The sequence below is a fragment of the Psittacula echo genome, assembly GCF_963264785.1.
Source record: "Psittacula echo genome assembly, chromosome: 1".
Classification (NCBI taxonomy): Eukaryota; Metazoa; Chordata; class Aves; order Psittaciformes; family Psittacidae; genus Psittacula; species Psittacula echo.
Genome location: NC_137735.1, coordinates 8,071,475 through 8,092,204, shown reverse-complemented (window position 1 = coordinate 8,092,204; position 20,730 = coordinate 8,071,475). Strand labels below are relative to the sequence as shown.

General features: G+C 38.9%; 1 protein-coding gene across 3 annotated transcripts in view; it reads left to right on the top strand.

The window, feature by feature from the left end:
- Window positions 1-20,730, top strand: part of FAM53A (family with sequence similarity 53 member A) — a 72,566-nt gene that overhangs the window by 22,689 nt on the left and 29,147 nt on the right. For all 3 annotated transcript variants that reach the window (XM_080631203.1, XM_080631204.1, XM_080631205.1), the window contains exons 3-4: window positions 6,214-6,268; window positions 9,765-10,567. In XM_080631203.1, the coding sequence (XP_080487329.1) occupies window positions 6,214-6,268; window positions 9,765-10,567 (858 nt within the window). The remainder of the gene's footprint in view (window positions 1-6,213; window positions 6,269-9,764; window positions 10,568-20,730) is intronic.

Genomic DNA, 20,730 nt, shown 5'->3' with positions numbered 1-20,730 from the left:
GGGATATTACCTACTCCAGAGTAAGTCATGCAGAATAGTCTTCATTTTGGGTGCCCACCTGAGAACACTAAGATGATATTTTTCATGTGATGCACCAGCCTTGTTTCCCTGACTTTAATTGTAATGGCACCTTTCTGTAGGTCAAACTTGCCAATGAAAAACAACAACAGAACAGTTTGACTAAATGATGAAGTATTGTTCAACTTCAGTTATCTTTTCAAATAGTAAATAATTCAAGCACTGAATGTGAAGTGCATTCAATTACTTTAACAGTAAGATTTTTGCCTGGGTTGTAACTTGTACTTAAGTAGCTGGGCTGTATCCATATTTATTTTACAAGCCCAAACCAGGTGAAGCAAATCCTGAATGTTGTGCAAAAGCACCTGCAATTTTCATGTGTGAAGTGCCTGACCCTTGGTCCAATACTTTGTTCAATAGTCTAATAGTAGGCATTAATCAAATGGCTTTATTTCTACAACTATAACAGGTCTGTTCAGAATTCTTCTAATAATTTAATGGATTTTACTGTCTTCACCTTAAATACATGCTATTCTTGAAAGGCAGGTATAAAAGCATTGGAATGATATTAACTCTCTTAGACATGCTTAATCAGTTTGCATTTATTTTGGCTACCTTGATGAAGTGCTTGAGATACACAGTTTGTAGGAGAATCTGTATTTTTGAACTGGCAAACTCATTGCGTGTAACTAAATTCTGGGCCTAGGTGTAAGCCAGTGATATAACCAAATATAACCAACAGCAGTGCTTCTAACTAAACTTGTAGTGGGATCTTGTAATTCCTACCTTTTGAGGCACTGAAGTTTGCATAGATTTGGAAACTGAGCTATCCTACTTACAGTTACTGTAGGTTTTGGATCAGAGACTTGGAAGAACAGTGAATGATGTACTTTTACACTTTATGGAGTCTATACAGGATTGTATTGGCATGCTGTAATGTGGTGTTGGTTGGTTTTTATTCTTGTCTTTATCTGTACTTACAATAAAGGATAAAGGAGGAGTGGAAAATGGCAGATTGTCTCATCAGTGGCTTTGTCCTCATCCTTCTCTTGCTCCTCTTCTCCTTCATTAAGTAACTGGTTTTGGAAACACTTTAGTTCTTGCAGAAAATGAGTTCTGAGGCCAGGAAAATGTTCTGTTTGTACACAATGGAAGCTTGGAAAAGTCTGGAAATCACAAAGGAAGGTGTATAAGTGGAGAAGCAAGTGTGAATAAAAGTGCGCAACTAGGATGCTCCCTATGAGAAAGGTTTAATGGGAGCGAATGATGGCTTCTTGACTTAAAATATGAATGTAAGATAAAGCACCTTTTTTCCACTAGTAAAAAGACAACTGCTAAATTTTAATAAGGGGGAAAGAGAATGCTAGTGGGTGTCTTCAATCTGCTTTAGCACACTTAGGCTTCTTGGCAAGAAGTTCAGGTTAATGCTGTAGTTTCTTCTAATAGCAATAGCAATTTAGAGCCATTCTGAAATGGTTGTGCGTGCACCTTTCATTACTTGTGCTGGCACAAAGTTCTTTGGGACCATGTGGTGTATTGTATTGTGAGCTGATCAAGGCTTAAGTCTAACCTTTCTTGCTAAGCTTAATGTTAACTCTTATCAGTTTCATGATTCTTTTAATAGAGCATCTGCACAAGTGTTTGTCTTGGCACAAATAGGTAAAATAGCTGGGGAAAAGCTATTCTGTAATGCAGCTTGTAAATGAGGGTTATAAAAGAAAGAATAGCTCTTTCAAAACTATTTACCTTCCAGCCAGCCAAGCTGGGCATAAAGACAACATATATAGGACATAATACACTTTGTGTAAGCTGTGTGATGACCATGTACTTTTACCTGCTGCCTGAGTATGTTGTAAAATACTGGGTGCAGCTTTTTATTTGTCTGTTAAATGAATTACACCAGCTTGGAAAATTAGCATGTCATTTGGCCATGCATGCTTAGTGATATCCACTGTTGTGCTGCACCTGCCCTCATGAAAAATACCCCAAATGATTGTGTTCCCTGCTGTAGAAGCAGGAAGGTTGTCCCAAGTTCTTAACTGAGTGGGTAGAACAGTATCCCTAGTTGGTTGACTCTACTACTCAACAGTGAGGTCTTGTGCAAGCATATTATGACTTTCATGAGTTGATGGCATCATTCAAGGAAATAGTGACCAACTATTTCATTTAACATAGATCTCTTGAGAGCCTTAAGAGTCTTGAGGGCTTTTCTGTATGGTCTATCTAAGCCTGCGTGTAGAAGTTAGTATTGTTTTCTGGCATAAGAGTGTGTGAGGTGCAAGACTTCAAGGTGTGGTATTAGGAGGGAAATGTGAGCATCTCCAGAAAACTATTTGTGGAAGGAAGAAGCTTTACTATAAATCCTTTCTGTGCATTTGGGTTTTCATTGTTTTTAATTTTCATGAAGCTGACTTGCGTTGAAAGACTTAAAATGGGGCTGACTTCCTTGGATGGAAAGCCACTAGCTGAAAGACTCGAGGGCTGAGTCTGAAATGTGACTTGACTTAATTAGTACTTTATATTCTGAGAAGAGGTCAGATGCTTCTCCCTACTTCCTCTCTAGTCATATTTGGAGGCTATTTGGTAGAGAGATGGAAGTCTAGCATGGCCTATTCAAACAATGAAGGTCCCATCTGCATGGTGGTGGTTAAATTAGTACTTGAATAATAAATGCTGGCTTTTCTGTGGTTTGGGAAGAATGCTGATAAATTGGAGGAACTCAAAAATTCTTGGAAACAGGAGAAAATGCTTTGAAATAAAAAAACTAATTTTAACATTATGAAGATCAAGAAGTCATTCTGAGAGTAATGAGCAGGGTAGTGCAGGCTGTGGAGCTCTTCATGTAGTACATTGGAGTGTATATAAAAGAACAGCCAGATTTATTTTTTACATCTGGGTTTTCACTGGCAAAGAGCACTTTTTAAATTAAGTGATGTAAATTATAATTAATTGTCAGTCTCACTTGTGTGCCTCTTCCGTTTACTGGGTTCAAGACTAGGTGTTTTCAACATGAGTATTTTGACTCAAGAACATCTGCTAAGACTCAGTAAACCAATTGAAATTTGCAGTGCTGTCTTAAATGCCATACCATGCAATTCCTTTCCTTTTGAGAATAGGCTTTCCAAATGCCTGGAAGAGGTTCAGATCCACTTTCTTGCATGAAGCTAACAATTCAAACCTTAGAAACTTGTTTCATGGGTTTTGTGTGTCTATCTTAAAATGTCCTTTTCCCCAGAAAGTTCTCAAGCAGCATCAGATCTTGGTGGAGTTTTAACATGAAAAGCAGTAGTTGGAAGATGGGTAGATGTGACCTCTTGGGTTTTTCTGTTAAGGAAGATGACCTTGTTGAATAATTTGGCGATATTCTGAGGAAGATTTCCTTCACACAGAGGGTAGCAGACTTCCCTGTCAGGATTCTTTTAGCAATTGCAACTTCTTCTCAAGCATAATCATAAAAGAGCTCTTCATTCAGGAAGCTTCAGGTAGATCATAGCACAAAGGGAATGAATGGGGGAGGGTAGAGCATGGCCAACCCAGGAGAGCTGATAAACTGGTTCAGTGCCCTGTTTCAGTAATATCTAGTGGGACTCCTGCTATGTGCTGTATAGATAAAAACGATCCTCCCTCCTATAAACAATTTACAACCTGATAGTCTACTCAAATTTGCACTTTGAGACATCATTAAAATACACTAGGAGATAGTGTTTCCAAGTATCTTTAATGTCAGTTATGTAACTTGGCTTTCTAGACCGTAAATGAGATTCTCTTACTTGTTTCCTTTGTCACCCTGAAGTACCTTGAGCACTTAAGTTCAGCTTAATGTCCCTTTCCTGCATATGATGTCACATATGACATTTAGTGAGGGCTTTTGGTCTGAATCTCCAGAGAGTTAGCACCTTTTGTAACTTAATAAGGTTCTGTATAAATGATGACTGAAGAAAGAGAACAAGTTGTAGTGGTATTGTCTGCTTTGTCATAGAACTGGGTTCTGACTTTACTAGGAGCTGATCAGAAATAGCTCAGAGGATGGGGTTGTTGTCTGGGTTTGAGAACATTGTGATTCTCTGTAGTATGGATAGTCTGTGTGTATGTGATCCCACTTTTTCCATGCCCTCCTTGAAAAATGCTATTAGTGCTTTGCAGCTGTCGGACACAATAGTTTAGTCTCTATTTGATGGAGAAGGCTTTTTAAGGTGGTTAAAGTGCAGGTAATCAAATAACTCGGGCATTCATGACAAGAACCTTGTTAAAGATGGATTTGGCTAAAAACTACTTGTGAAAACTAAATATTGATCTAATTGCCACATGGGATTGTCCTTGAGGTTCTGTTCCTTCTAAGCATTGAAGACTTTAGGCTGGGTGAATGTCTTTTAAGCATCCCTTGTTATTATGTTATGATTAAGTCATTCTTACTGCCATTTTCCATGTAGGTCAAAATACATTAGCTAAGACATTTTGACACAATTCTGTTACAAAAAAGTGTTTTCCTTAGCTACTATCTGATAGTTGGAATAGGTTGGTATCACCTTTCATTTGGGAAAGACTAGAGAGGCAGGAATTTGCTGAAAAAACTTATCTTTAAGTCTCCAATTTGCTTGCTTCCCCTTCAGGGACAGCTGAAATGTAACTACCACTGTTATCTTAATGTGCTCTTGTGTTCTATATGATACCTTATTAGCTGTTTAGGGTAAGCAATTGATATTGACTTCTTAAATGTGTGTATATATGTAACTGCAACTGCAGTTATGAAAAGCAAGCTAGTAAAAGTGACTACTGCTCCTGCTGTCAAATTGCAGACTTCAGATGGTTTGATTGGGGCTGATTGGTTCTCCATCAAATTTGCAGTTAAACTTGAGGCTCTGCTCTTTAAAGTAGCCTTCTTTAAAAGTAAGTTAAGAATGCATCTGCAGATGCAAACATAGAGTAAAAATCAAATGGCTTGTCTCATGCAGACGTAACTAAAAATAAGATTAAATATCTGATTGTCTTATCCTTTCATCTGTTCCATTATTTCCTACCTCTAAAACAATAATGCCAAGAGAATATCACCGTAGCTTAGTGTTTGTCTTGTGTGTGGGGCTCAAGGATATAAAGTTGTCACTAGCACTCCATGTGCTGCTGTACAGCAAGAAAGAAAAGCTTTGTAGCCCAAGGATGTTTGTTTTAAAATTGACTTTGTATCTGGAAAGGAAGTGTATGTACAATGCTATCTTCTTTGGCTATACACAAAAAACAATGCTCACATAAAATGTGTTGCTCTCGTAAAGCAGTCTTCATCCTGAGATGGTGATGGGGGGAGTAAATAATGATCCTTGGACTCTGGAGCCTTGAGCTTATTTATAACTCCTTTATAGGAGGCTGGATAGCAAGCTCTATTCTCTGAGATCTAGACCCTCAAAGAATGCCTTTGTAGTAATATTTTCTAGGTAAAATTAGTTAAGAAAATGGAAAACCTGTGTACAAATTTGTCCTACTGTGCAGATGCTCCTGATGAGGCTTCATCATAAATTCTGAAGCCTTTTACACACCAACCTGGTTTTAAGCATGGCTTTATATTGTTTCCAAGTAGTGAGCTATTGCCAATAAACCATGATTTCAAAGACTGTCAGTCTGCAAAAGACAATTTTTGGATAGTAAATATTTTTTGATGACTTTTTTACTCTTAAGGAATAGGCAAACATTTAGCTACATAGGTTTCAAGGAAACATAAAATACTAGTAAAGCCTGATTGAGATAATGTTCATGGTGGTGACCCTAAAGAGCTTGTATATTGAATTTAGATAAAGCTATTCCTGTCTTGTAGTTGAAGATTAAGTGTTTTGCTTTTTAGCCTTAAGATTGAAAATGGAAACCCAATTGTTAGACTGTAATTTCCTCTCCACTGAAATGAGAATTGGATCAAAGCTTTTTCATTAAGGATGAATTATTGCTCTTAATTCTGCAGTTTATTCACGTGGGCCAATGTTGCAACTCCTGAAGCAGTTTGATATTTCACAGTATATCAGAAAACATTACAAATATCTAGCTGCCAGAGGTTTTATTTATAAAGATCAGCTGTTGAGGAATTTCTTCAAGATACCCAGTCGTTTTTAAAGATGTTGTTAAATGCACATATAGGGGAACTGAAAACTGCATGCAGTATCCTATGCTGACTGCTTCACACAGTTAAAACTTTTTTCTTCTGATTGATTTCAGTACTCATCTGAGAAGCTGAACAAAAGTGGCAGCTTGTTCCCTTTCGAAATCAATGGTAAGTTCTTCAGAAACCTTAGCTGTGTTTTACTGAGGTAATTGGTATAGCAAGCAGCCTTTCTTTTGTAAATAAGATGAGGGGGATGGAGCATGCTGTTGTAGAGCCTGCTGGTTTAAGCTGGTCTTGGAACAATACTGGGAATAGCTGGTTGTTAGTTTTGTACTTGTGATCTGCTTTGCATAGTAAAAGCCCTTGTAACACGTTTTTTGGTTCAATATCTGCTATGCTGTACAGAAGCACAGCAGTGCTGTTTTTCATGCTAAACATCCCTTCAGGTTCCTCAACTAGCAGAAATCTTGACACACCTTCTTACCACATAGAATATCCAGCATGATGCAAACCATAAGTTGAAGTCCAGTGCCTTCATACAAGTGTTATCTGCATTTCCCACTTTGGTCCTATTAGAATAAGAGGAAGCTGTATCTAGGAAAAATAAAAATGCCACTTATTGAAATGTAAACTTTGTACTGCTTTTTTAAGGGATGGACTTGGAATTTTGTATCTTCTGTTGTATCTTTGAAGATGGAGGGGTTTTATTTGCTCAGTGGAATTCCCTGTAAAATGCACATCTTGGCTTGTGTAAGTTTTCAAAGGGAAGTGGTATTTTTATCTTAAATACCATTATCAACAAGGCAGATAATCATGGTGGGAGTTTATAATAGACCACCAAGACAGGACAAAGAGGTAGACCATAGTCTATAGTCTGTAAGCATCTGAGAGAAATCTCACAATCGCTAGCCCTTGTTCTTGTGGAAGACTTCAGATCACCAGATGTCTGTTGGAAATACACTACAACAGAGAGGAAGCAGTCTATGAGGTTCCTGGAGTGTGTGGCAGAGAACTTCCTGACATAGCTGGTGAGTGAGCTAAATAGGGAAGGTGCCCACTGGATCTGTCACTTGTGAACAGAAGGACTTGTGGGTGATGTTGATGGTTGGAGGCTGTCTTGGTCATAGCAATCTTGAAATGACAGCAAGGAGAGGGGGTCAGCAAAACTGCTGCTTTGGGCTTCCAGGGGGAGCACTTTGGCATGTTTAGGAGCCTGGTTGACAAGAGTCCCTTGAGAGGCAATCCTGAAGGGCAGAGGAGTCCAGGAAGTCTGGAGATATCCTTAAAGAAGGAAACCTTAAAGGTGTAGGATCAGGCCTTCCCCAGGCACTGAAGGATGAGCCAGTGGGAAAGATGACTGGCTGGCTGAACAGAGATTTGCCTGGAACTTAGGTAATAGAAGAGAGTTAATGAACTTTGGAAGAAGAGAGGGGCAGCTCAGGAAGGGACTGCAAGGATGTTGTGATGTTATGCAGGGAGAAAATTAAAAGTGCTAAAGCACAGCTATAACTTAATCTGGTGACTGCCATAAAAGACAATTAAAATTGTTTCTATAAATACATTAGCAGAAGAAGGAAGGCTAAGGAGAATCTGTCCTTTATTGGACAGAGGAGGAATCTTAGTAACAAAGGCTGAGGTACTCAATGCCACCTTTCCTCAGTCGTTAATAGTAAGACCAGTTGTCCTCTGGGTACCCAGCCACCTGCACTGAAAGATGAGGACAAGGAGCAGGATAAAGCCCTTATAATCTAAGGGGAAATGGTCAGTGACCTGCTATACCACATAGACACACCCAAATCTATGGGTCTGGATGGGTTTCACCCGAGGGTACTGAGGGAACTGGCAGAAGGGCTCACCAAGCTGCTTTCAGTTATTTATTGACAGTCTGGCTAACCAGGATGGTCCCAGTTGAATGGAAGTTAGCAAATACGGTGTAGACACCATCCCTGGGGGTATTTAGAAGATGTGTAGATGTGGCAGTTGAAGGATATGGTTTAGTGGTGGGCACAGCAGTGTTAGGTTGGAATTAGTGTTCTTAGAATCATTGAGGTTGGAAAAGACCTTTATGATTCTGCCATGTAAAGAATTAAAACACACGTGCAACTTGTGACTTTATTTCACAGTATTCTTTAAACCCACTCCCCAGTCTGGGAGAAAGCTTCCTAAGGCTTTCTAAAAATCAGGGCAGTCCAAGCTAGCAAATTGTCCTACAGTACATGCAAGGAGTTTCAAGCATTATCTGGATCCCATTGTGTTGGGTATTTTACTTGCATTGAATTATGGATGGTCCCTGCCTTGAAGAGCTTACATGCTTAAGGCAAAGCACAGTATGTGGTTGTACCCATCTGAAAGAATGGAGGAGGAAGGACAGAGGAATTCTAATAAAACATGTTGTTTGAATAGGCCAGCTGTCTGCACAGTTAAATGATTTTGAGACAATAGGCTGTTCTTTAAATAAGATTGAAATAAACAGGATAATCCATGACATACTTTGTGAACACAAATAGCTGTACATATTGCATGCCCAGTTTTTGAAGCTACTCAGCAAATCTTTTATCTGTTGATTACTCTAAAACTTAGACAACTGTAAGAATATACCAGTATTTAAAGTTATATCTAGGTTCTTAAAATAGGTGTTGGGGAAAAAAATCTGGTATTTTAAATACTCTTTCTTTAAAGCTGGGATAAGTGAAACTTACTCGGCTAATTGGTTTAAATTAGCAAATTTTCTAACCAAGCATGAAGTGCTGTTAACTGGCCAACAGTTTTCAATTTGCAAATCCAAAGTCTGCTGTAGTTCTTCTTACACTTCATTGTATAATGTGGAGGAACAGCTGTAAAATGTGCAGAATGTTCTCAAAGAAACGCTTTACAAAAGAGTGAGAGGCTTCGCTGGCAGACCGCTTTTAACCCAGCGTTGCCACTTCAGATGAGAAGTTGTGCGCTGTGGGTTATGCCGGTATTCACAGTGAAACTTGCAGGAGGTTCTTAAGGGATACTTGCTTTATTTTATGCATTGAATTAAGATTTTTATTCCCTACACTTTGAGTTTGAGCAAGAAAAGGAAAGGATCTGCAGTCTGCTTTTAACTTTATACTGTTTCTAATTTAAAGTAAAGCTTTTCACACCACAGAATGTGAACGCCCATCTCTTTCAAACTTTTTCTTTATTAAGGTATTCTTAATAGAAAAGCATAACAGCCAAATGAAGGACAGCAGTCTGAGAGATTATCCTGTTCTTATTAAAAGAATAGAAATTCCCTGGTGGATTCTTGCATTACTTGTTAATCCATTTTGGTTGGACCATAGGTTGTTCACTGTTACAGGTTTTAATTGTGCTGTGTACTAGGAAGCAGGTAAGGAAGCAGTCCTTGTTCCTAACTAAAGAAACAGAGTGCTGTAATCTTTCAGTATACAGGAAGGAGCCTTAATAAGGTACATACGTACTGCAGTCCTGGATTGGCTTCTGAAATACCTCGGTCTTCATGGTTTTTGAATATTCTACATTTTTTTAAAATGAATATGTAACTGTAATGTGATTAAGAGCTAGATATTCATGTCTCATCCTTCTAAGCTTGAGTTTTATTCATGGTTTTGCATTAAGCTAGGTTGAAAACAAATTGTCTATTCTGAATCTTTCACTTGTATCGTTCTTTTCTTTTCAGAAGAGAGTCCTTGGAAAGCTTTAAATGGCGGTTACCCAATCCAGACTGACACAACAAGGAATTCAGCTTACCCTTTCCCAGTGTGCCCATTCAGCACCAGCACTGCCAGTAATGGTAGTCTGCAGTGGCAGCAGGAATCTTCCAGTACATCTATGGTGTCCGGATGGATAAGTGAATTAAACCTTAACGAAAACTCGGGTCAACCCTTGGCACCACCAACGAAACGCCATTGCAGGTCCCTGTCTGAGCCAGATGAGCTGGCTCGCTGTCGGTCCCCATGGAAGCCTGGCAATTCAAAAGTTTGGACTCCTGTGTCAAAGAGACGGTGTAATAGTGGTGGTAGCGCTACCTTGCAACGCTGCAACAGTCATGGAAGTGCAACCTTACAGAGAAGCACAAGTATCAGTCTGCCACAAAACATACTGTCACTCAATAACGTCTTCACCATCACCAGCTTCAACACATCACCAGTACCCAGACCTTCCTCTGCCAGCAGCGGGTTTGTGGACAGTAGCGAGGGCAGCTCAAGCTCGAGTACCCGCTGGAATTCTGGAGGCCCTTGTGACTTTAACCCAAGGCGCCGCCTCTCCCTCTCCCAGGAGCACATCACCGAGACAGGAAATCTCTTGCCTTCAGCCAACAGCACTCCCACCTCCACACCCGAGCTCAGCCGGCGTCAGGGCTTGTTGAGATGCCGCTCTCAGCCTTGTGTTCTGAATGAGAAGAAGAGCCGGCTAAAGCGCAGACGGGAGGAGGATGTACGATGGAACAGGCCATCGTTAGACTTTTTTAAAATGACACGGGTGAGATTTTACTTTCCTCAGTGTGTGAAGGGAAACTCTTGCAAAAAGGCTGTTCCTAGATAAACTGAACTAATGAGTAGTTTACAGACTTGCTTATGTTCTTATACTGATACAATCACCTTCAGCAGACTCCTTATACTTGCCAGTGCTATATACCCTATAGCTACTTGCTTTTTGTTCCCAAAGCCCAGATCTTAAAGTCAAATCTGCTTGATACAGGGTACAAAGATCTATGAAAAAATGCTTGAAGCAGAGTCCAAAGAAAAATGGCTTGACTACTCCATGGTTTCCTTTCATTTTGAAGGTGGGGTTGGATAGGTTATCAAAAAGATTATACCACTCTGTTGCCAGAGAACAGTGTGGAATGATTTCTAAGTCATCTTGGTGTAAATCTGTTTGGTTAATCCTGCCATTGCAGTTTGAGTAGTTCCACAAAGTTTAAATAAGAGCAAACAAGTCCCTGTATAAATGAATTAACTAAAAAAAATGCTAATAAGCAGTCAGAAATCAAAGTAGCACTGCAATACAGCAGCTGCAGATGCTCTGGCTCAGTGGAGAGGTGTTCTCGAGTTATTCAGAATTCTTCTTTCCTCACGTAAAAGTGTTGATATAAAAAAACTAGTAAACTTCAGTTCAAGCCTATGCTTTGCATGTAATACAAATGCATGTGCACAGCTCCCTTTTCAAAGCTTCTGTGTCCACAGATGCAACTGCTACAGTTTAAAATGGAAGATGCTAATTCAGTTTCTGTAGTTGTGAAATTGAGACTTACTTTATGGTCAGAGAATACATTATGCTTGTGAGAATATAACCCTACTGCCTTCAGTAGGTAGCAGACTCAGGAGGTTTGTGTGAGTAGAATGGTTAAGAGTAGTGAGGAAGAGGCAGTTTGCAGAAATAGAGATGAAAATATGAAGAAAGGAAATAGTTTTGCACCAGTGTTTCTCCTTTAATGCACTGTGCAAAAGAAATGCTGAGTAGAATGAGATGCTGGCTAAAATGTCCAGTCTGCAGTACCTTGGTAATAGTAGGCTTTACATAGAATTGCGTGTGTGTGGAGAAATACTAGTAAGATACTGGAACTGAACTGTCCACTGTGGGATATTCACAGGGTTAACTAGTTTATGTCCACTTTGCCACGCTAAAAGTCTGTATGACTTTTTCTTACACCCTTATGAGACAACTTACTGCTTAAAGGATGTTCTTCATTAAAAATAGGGCTTTTTTTGACGAAGCTGTGGGGTAGGTCACTGATTGGCAAGCCATACAGAATGATCTGTTTGCTTATTGTCAAGCTTGGTAACCCAAGCTTGCTACTCTAGACAGGACTAGACAGTGTTCTGAGTTCTGGTTACCATGCAGGTTTACTTGTTAGTTAATCAGATTTTACCTGTTACTGTGTTAATCACTGCTGAGATTAGTTTGCTAATCTACTCCAGAAATAGTAGCGGATTTGCCTTTCAGCTGCCCATGTGGTCTAATTCAGGTTTCTGTATTTAAAACTTGCTCCTTTTTTTTGGCTATACTTGCTGCTTACACTCTTTAAACTCTAGAAGTGAGAGGCAGTATTTAACTGGCAGAGTAGTTTCAGTTGCTCAGATACATGGATTATTTAGATGGCATAACAGTGTATATGGAGAAAAACTGATATAGCCTATGTGTAAAGTTTTTTGGCTACTTAGATTCGCTGCTGCATAGACTAATATTCAGCCTGTCTCAGTCACTTTTTCCTGTAGGATCTATTTTGAAATCATGTTTTTACGATAAGCTGAGTAGTTTATGCAACAAAGTTCAATCTGCAGTGTCAAGGTGTGATGAGGTTTTTCTAGCTGCTTCAGGGGAATCTTCTTTCAGAGATACTACTGAGTATTTAATCAAAGGCACAAAGTATAGTTTGGAAATAGATGAGTTTCCAAATGTGCTAAGTGTTAGTGAAAACATCTGTTTAAAACTTAGGCCAGTGCTGAAAACATTTGAAGTAAAAACTGAATGAAGTTTTCAAGAAACATTGGGGTTTCTTTAGAATGACAGCTTGCTTACTCCTTCCATTGTTAAAACTCTTCTATTTCTTCATAGTCTACCTTTTCCTCAGTCCCAAATCCTGGCAGATGTATATGCTTTGAAACCTACATTGTGGTCTTAAACATTTCTCTCAATTTAAACAGAATTACTGCTGTGTGAAATATTATAAGCTAATACCATGGAAGACTTGTTTTGAAGTGTTATACAAGGAGATGTGCATGTGTCCTATATCTGCGTATGGCTCAGTGAAGATCAGGACTATGCTAAGGTGAAGTTCAGGAAGACCTCTTTTTATGTACCTTGATGGCCCCTTATTGCTTCCAGAAATACTTTTTCTGTGATTTCAAATTCACTTCTAAGTCAGTTTATGAAAGACCTGTGTTGAAAACAAATGCTTCTGAGGATTTTTTTTTGTTGTTCTGAGCTTTACTCCAAGTATTTTGATATCCTCAAATCTTCCTGAAGAGCTAAACTTACCAAATAGTTACTCAAAATGAGGTCAGTAATTAGATTCTTGTGGAGAACTTAAGTCATAGTTGACCTGTGTTAGGTTAGATCTGAAGGTGGTGGGAGAGTTCTTAGTCCTGGCTCCCATATACCATCACAGTATAAAACTATGTGAAGAGAGGAGTTTTGGTTCTGCAGCTGTTTCTGCCAATGTTCTAGAGTCCTGAAAGATTGGCATTGAAACACCTGCAAGAGTTGCTCAGGGTTTCTTAGCTAGGAATTCTCTCAAATCAACTTCTAATAAGTTCCACTGTCATTGCTTTTTACTCTTTAAGTTCATAGGTGAGTAAATTCAGGCTATTAATCTATCCTTAGTTTCTGTTCTTGTTCGTGGCTTGCTTCTTCCGCTGTTGCCTCTTTAATATTCTAATTTGTACCTTTATGTAAAAGAAGGAAAGAAATTGGGCAGCTCTTAACACCACGGACCGTTTCTTTCTATATACTTTGATTTTATGTTCTTTTGCCACAGACCTTCACTCTTTACTTCACTGTACTCCCCCTCTGTTTTAGATTTTATGTGCTCTTGGAAAAGAATATGCCATAGTTTCAATTCTCATGGAAAATACTGCATTAATATTCAGTAAAATGAGTAATTCACATACATAGAAATAGATGGAAATGATCAGGCAGATTGCTGTACACTGCTTTAGCTCTTGCATAGTGCTAAATTCTGGAAGGATGCTTTTCTGGACTTGAAGCTGAAAATACAAACTGTGAAACTTCAGGCCTTCTAGAACATGAAGACAGCTGTAAAAACAAGTGGAAAAGACTGTAGAAAAAGATAACAAAAAAATAAGATAGCTGTTTTTAGCCCCAAAGGACTCAAAATTACTTTCTCTGTTCAGTTATATATGCAAGAATAGCTGTAGGAGTTTCAGAACGCAGTATTTATGCCTACTTAGTATTTGTTCTCAGTAGCCCAAGTAAGAAGCTGACTCCAGTGAGGAGTGTTGGTGTTCCTTCACTGCAGCATCTGATCATCCTGGTATTTCAAGATGGCTGTGCCTGGCCAAGAGCCTCTTTGAACTTGTGCTCTTTGCAGATAATAAACTCTATCACAGGGGCTGCCAGGGAGTAAAGTGGCATTTAAACTGGTAATTGCAGTACATGGATAGAAACATTCCCTTACTGAAGAGGAAACTGCTGAGCTTTTTAGATGTTCTGCTTCATGATTCATGTTAGTTGATCCTGAGGTGTGACAAGAACAGCCAAGAGATTGCAAATGTTTTTCAGTGTGTAAGCAAGTTTTATTGTGACAATGAGATTTAATTCTGTTTCAGATTAAACAACACACTGTGGTCTTTCCTTTCTGGTGTTAAACATTCTTGTGCTACTCTTCTCCCAGTGCTTAAACAAACCCACTCTGCTGAACTTCAGTGTGTTCTCAGAGTGGTCTTTGGTCTGTTTAAATAGTTAATACTAAAAGAAAGCTGTCTTTATCCAAGTAAGGAGTAGCTTCAGTTATCCAGTGCTATGGCATCTCATGCATTAGACTAGGTAAGGTAACACAATTAAGAGTTTTAAGGGTCTGTAAACAGCAAAGGACTTCAAAACTGAAGTTGTGATTTCCTGCTATAGGGTGCTTCTGTCTTATAAATGCTGTAGAGTCATCTGGGTTTTGTACTGGTGGGTTTTCTTGGTGACTGGGGGGCATCCTAAGTGTCACACCATGTCAGGCCAAGCTCTGTGTAGCCTGGCACCTTGCCTGAGAGAGCAGCTGCTTTGAGGTGCAGGAACAATGAATGTGCAATGTGATACTTCCTCCAGCATGATGGCCTGGCTTCTGCCAGTGTGATCTTGGGGGCTTCAAAGTGTGCATCAGTGGCGCAAACTCTCAACAACTACTGATAGATCTCTTTTCTGGGTTTTTTTTTTTAAACCCTTTATTTTGGGCATTCACAGTATTCCACCTGAGTTTACTTTTTGTAAACTGTTCGTTGCCATCTTCAGACATTCATCTCCAGAATGATTAACTTTACTTTCATGGAGTTTAAGGTCTTGAATCAGCAAAATACTTCAACATTGATCATTCAAGTAAATTGAGCTTAAATTATCTCTGATTTATTGATTTTGTGTTTTGGGTCACAGTGATGTGCTGGCTTTGTAGATCTATATAGCAAGGAGGGCTTCTCACAGAAGATAGCAACTGAGTTGTAAAGACTTGCCAACACTGGCCAAATGAGCCAGACTAGTGTCACTGAAGTATGAGGATGTGCAGAGGCACAAGTTGATAGTGATTTCCACAGCAGTTTAAAAAAGTACTCAAAGTATGGATGAATGATGTAGGTGGATATATTTCCCTGAAGGGTGTGATGAGGAGGCAGTGTTTTATGAAGGGCAGAACACATCAGAGTGCTGTGACAGAACTTGGATCAGATGGTTGCTACTGTTCCTGCAGAGACTTTGTTAGTAAATCCTGGTCTGTCTTGTGGAATCTTTGCATCTGCTTACTTCAGTTTTACTTTTGTAGGCCAGTTGGAAGAAGCCAAGGTGAATAGATATAAGGGTGAGATGTGGTTCTGATTTATTTAAGTATCTAAATAATAAACCAGGGTAACAACTTTGGTTGCTGTCTGAACTATTAGGCCTACATTTTGTTTTATTGTTCTTTGAGGTCACTGAAATGGTCAGTATGCAGCCAGGTAGATGCGTTAGCCATACTGTGGCCTCACTAAGCTTAAGCAAAATAAGCTCTAAAGCATTCTCCTTCATCCTTTGAATTCTTGTCTAGAAAATTCCAGGGATGCCCTGTTAAGCATAGGTAAAGATGTGTTCACTTGATTATGCTACAGTGAAGTGGAGTAATGTTCCCAAGCTGTGCAAGCAGTGTCACTGTTCTGAGTAAAAATCAAGTATAGACATAGAAAAGATGCTATCATACATGAGTAGTGTAGTGAAGTAGCTGCTCACTTGGTGTTAGGCTTCCTCCCAGACTGCTGCTTTAGCATGTGTAAGAAGTGATATTGAGAGTCATTCAAAATGCTAGCAGAGTAACCTGGGAGTCAAGCCTGAATGGGCTGAAGTAGGTTAAGCACTGGCTCATGAAGTTAATTTAGATTGTGTTCTCTAAATAGTAAGCATGTTGCTTTAAATAGTTTTGAGATGCTTATGTGAAGCTTGTCTCCCGTGGCAAAATGGGATCAAACAGGTTATTTGGGGTAGATGTATTTTCTGCTTGTGGATACACTGAAGTCAGCAAAGGCTGTCCTCTAGTAGTGTGACTGGGGGAAGATACTTAATGCAATTGCAAGTATTAATCATTAGGGTTCTTGCAGGAGTGTAAGAAGATGTACTACAGCATCTCTGGGTCAGAATATAGGTCTGATTTTTTTTCTTCTACCTGTGGATGACATGTTGCAGTTCAGTGGTGCATTCATGTGTGGTGTTGCTTCTCAGATAAAATAGATGGTAGATGCCCTTGCACTATGTGAGGGTGTCTTCTGCTTCAGGGTGCCCTTGGCTTCTGGAATATGGTTTGCAGAAAATACAGATGAGCTATATGCAGTGAGGAACTGGACTGGGTTTGATTTGGATCATTAAAATTGTAGCAACTATAAATGCGCAACACTAGTCAATCTACTAGTAGTTTACGTTTGCATAAGATTAAGAACCAAAAAGAACAGCTATGAATGAAGCAGTTGAGCCAGGGAAGGAATTTTGGTTCTCGTCTGAAAAGTTAATACCTATTCCTTTGGGAACCTTTAACTTCACATTTGAAAAGTAGAGTTAATCCTGGCTTACCTTTGCTTTGAAACACAGTTCTGGGGCCTTTTTATTTTCTTTTTCTTTTTTATTTCCCATGGTAGTAATTTTGGTAAGTGATCATAAACCAAGAAAGCAAAAGATAACATGAGATGTATTTCACAAAGGCATGAAGTAATTCAAGCGCAGTGGTCGATGGCCTTGTTCAGAGGAAGGGAGCTGGGTATCAGAATTGTTCAGCTGAGTAAATCAGTGGTTTAAATCTGTTTTGTGTAATTCAAGGCATAAACTTAATTTATAGCTGAGAAGAAATACTCAGCAATGGACCTCAAGGAAAATGTCTTTACTGCTCACCTGTGTAATGTACCCCTACATGGAAGAGGCCAAAGACTTTGGTATTTCCGAAGTATAAGTGCCTCTTTCTTTCAAGGCAGCCTTATGACTTGGAGAATAAGTGTGTGAATGTAGCAGAATGCTTTTCTAAGGTTTTCTTGTAAGTTTCAGTGTAGTGAAAATAAACTACTGCTATGCCCACAGGATTTTGAATAGTGAAATGCAAGTCAGCTTCAGTCTGCTAGGGGTTGGTCAAGCTGTTGTATTTATACATTGCTAGTTGGTTTTAGGAGCTAGAGAACTGCTAAGATTGGGAGAAGTTCCTTATTGGAGAGGAATAGGTATGTATGAAGTTCACAGGATACCAACTGGAAGGGACCTCAAGGATTATCTGATCCAGCCTTTCTTGGCAAAGCATGACCTAGACTAGACATCCCAGTACCCTGTGCAGCTGAATCTGAAGTGTCCAATACTGGGGAATCCACCACTTTCCTGGGGAGATTATTCTAACCTCTGAATGTGCTCATTGTGAAAAATTCTCTTGTGTGCAGTTGGAATATCCCCAGGAGTAGCTTGGACCCATCACCACTCATCTTTTTCCCCTCTGTCTTCTTTGTTGAAACAGAAGAGTAGGCATCTCAAGAAACTATTGCATTTACACAAAGGAGACACTTCTTGAGCAAACAGCAGCGATGACCAGTGATAGTCCCAGCACTGCTGTTCTCGGTGACACAGTGCAGGTGTTCTTGAAGTCTTTGTACTTGTCTCTGTGTAAGATGTTTAGTAAATTTCCAAGTATTTTGACTTGAATTGTAGGTTAAATTGGCTTGTTTGAAGTTGAGCAGTGTGCATCTACTCTGTAGTGTGGTTAAGCCTCCCATGTACTCAAACTAAATGAAAAACAACATATAGCGGTTTGAGCTGAAGTTTGTATGAGTGACTATTGACATCTGGCTTGCTGTCTATCTATAAAAACCAATTGTGGAAATCATGGGTGAGGAAAGATGTTTTAATTCATCCTGTCTCAGTCTCTGTTGATGCATGATTACTTCGCACAGTATATGTTTTTCTAGTATTTGGTCCACTGTAGCCTTTTAAATGACTTCAGGAATGTGGTTTTCTTAGAGATAAAGACCCTTTTGTGGGAAGCAAAAGCAGTTTTACTTAAGCTGTAAAATTCATTCAGACTCACTTAAGATAGTGGCATGTATTTTTGGTTTTCTTTCTTACTGTCATGACCATATTTTATGGAATTATAACTTTAAATAAAGCTTCCTGGTCCTCTGGCTAATGAAGACATATGGGCTCTTAGTCTCTATTTGAAAGCCACTTGTGCAAAAGCGGGAGGAGGGATAGCAGATATTAAACATGGTGTCTAGAGGCTAGGAGTCTGTATCCAATTATTCCTTTCTGTTTTGTGATGTTAGGAATGATTGTGCTTTTGCCCCAGAATACTTCTTCATGACAGTTAGAGGAGATACACATAAGCAGTAGTTTTTGCTGTAAGAAATAATAGTCTTGCAGAGCTTTCTGAAGACTTGAGTAGAACCAGCTGAAGTGTTCAGCTTCATCTCCATCTCCATCTCCTTTTCCAGTCAAACACTGGCCTTGAACACCACACACCCACTCCAACAACACAACTTTATTTCATGCTGTTATAAATCAATAGGGAGGACGTGTCTAGTTCAAGTGGTGTTTTCCTTCTCAAACAAGGGAAATAGGCAGTAACTTGACATGGAAAAGTCAATGCTGATTTCTAACTTGAGGAAAGCAAGTCATTCCCAGTGCTAGCTCTGTGCTTCCACTTGTGGTGTGATATGTTGGGCCTGTTGAACTAGGAATTTGTTCCTATATTTGAATTATTGGAATTTTAAATATCTGTACTTTGTTAGCATTCTAAACTTTTTAATTGCATGTACCATCTACTGTTTGTTTCTTGCAGTGTCCATTGTTTGACTAGGACCTTGCTTAAATAGCAATAATATTTTCATGGAGATGTTAAACTATTTTTATGAAGTGGTATTTGTAGTTATTGTAGTTATACATTTGTGGTATAAGTAGTTCAGTTTAAAGACAGCTTTTTAGCCTTGTTAGAAATCTGTGTTTTCCACTGGGCTTTATGTTACTATCTGACAATCAGTTATGAGTTTGGATTTTGTCATTGCAGGCATGGCTTTATGGCTCTCTTTCATTCTTCTAAACCCAAATAGATGAACTGCTCACCTGTTGTGTGAAAGTAATGTAGGAAGTCTTTAATTTTTTCTGTTTCAAGAGTGACTTTGTTAATATCAGTTGAATGGCTTATGTATAATTACATAGTTCTTAACACTAGTGTTTGAAAACTGATACTAGTTTTCTATAAACAAGGTCCACCTCCTTATTTTTTGCAGATGTTTTTTTTCATCTGAAACCATTGAAAATCTTGAGGGTTTTATAAAATCAAGGTGTTAGGCTTAACTAACACAGCAACATAACACTAAGTTTTAAGTTTAGACACTATATCAGGTGGAATCAGAATTACTTTTGTACAAAGAGCTGTGTCATTCACCAAAATGTGTGTGGCAATTTGCCTAAAGACAATCTTTGCGCCATGACTAACTTCAAAGGGCAGGTTGGGGAGCAGCTCTTGGGAGCTTTTACTGTTGATGGGGAGGTTCGGAGACTTAAGTGTGCTTTTAAGTTCCATAGTGTGCTGCGATGAATTGTGGCAGTGAGAAAAGCCTAGGTTCCTAGAATGAAGTAAGGTTAGATTATACCATTCTTTCAGTTGTAGGTAAATATTGTGTAAACCTTTCCAAAACTTGAATAGGAGTCAAGCCAGGTTATAACTTAATTTCACAATGAATCTCATAAGGCTTAGGATATCAGAAACTGTGATATATAGCTACTGACTTGTTTAAGCTTTTCATGTGAAACTTGAGGCTTTATCCAAGTGCATAAGAGTAACGTGTAACTTAGCTCAAAATGGAAAAGAAAAAGTGCTGTGTATTTGTCAGAGATGCTGTCCTGTGAAATTAACTTTCTTTTTGGACAGTTTGTGAGCCCTTATGTTTGCAATATGTGTAGTTAATTGTGTAAGCTGTAAGAGTTTCCTGGAAGAACAATGCTAACAGAAGGGTGCACTTATTGCAAAAGCAAGATGTAGGAGACTTTAGTGGCAGTCTGGGGTTGGTGAGTTTGGATCCTGTTGGCTTGATGGTACATGTTAAGTCCAACAAATTAAACTGGGAAGGACGTCTGGTTCTTGAAGCTTTCACCATTTCTTCTTTTCCTTTAAAAAGAAGAACGATTTTTTTCATAAAGCAGAAGCATCACTGTTAGCAATTAATGTTTGCAGTATTAATTTCTTGAACTTTGCAGTTCCAGTTATACAGTTGAATACAGCTGGGGAAAAAAAGGGCATCCTTAACAAAAAATGATGTTGAAACTACTTCTTGTTAACTTCCTCTGAACTATTTTTGAATCTGGGATATAATTGAGACTGAGACTCCCCCTGTTCAACAAAGTTCTTATTGGGAATTTGAATTTGTTTCCTAAAAGCTCTGTACAGAGGGAATGTTAAACTGTATCTGTCCTTGTTCTGAATTATAGGTCCTCTT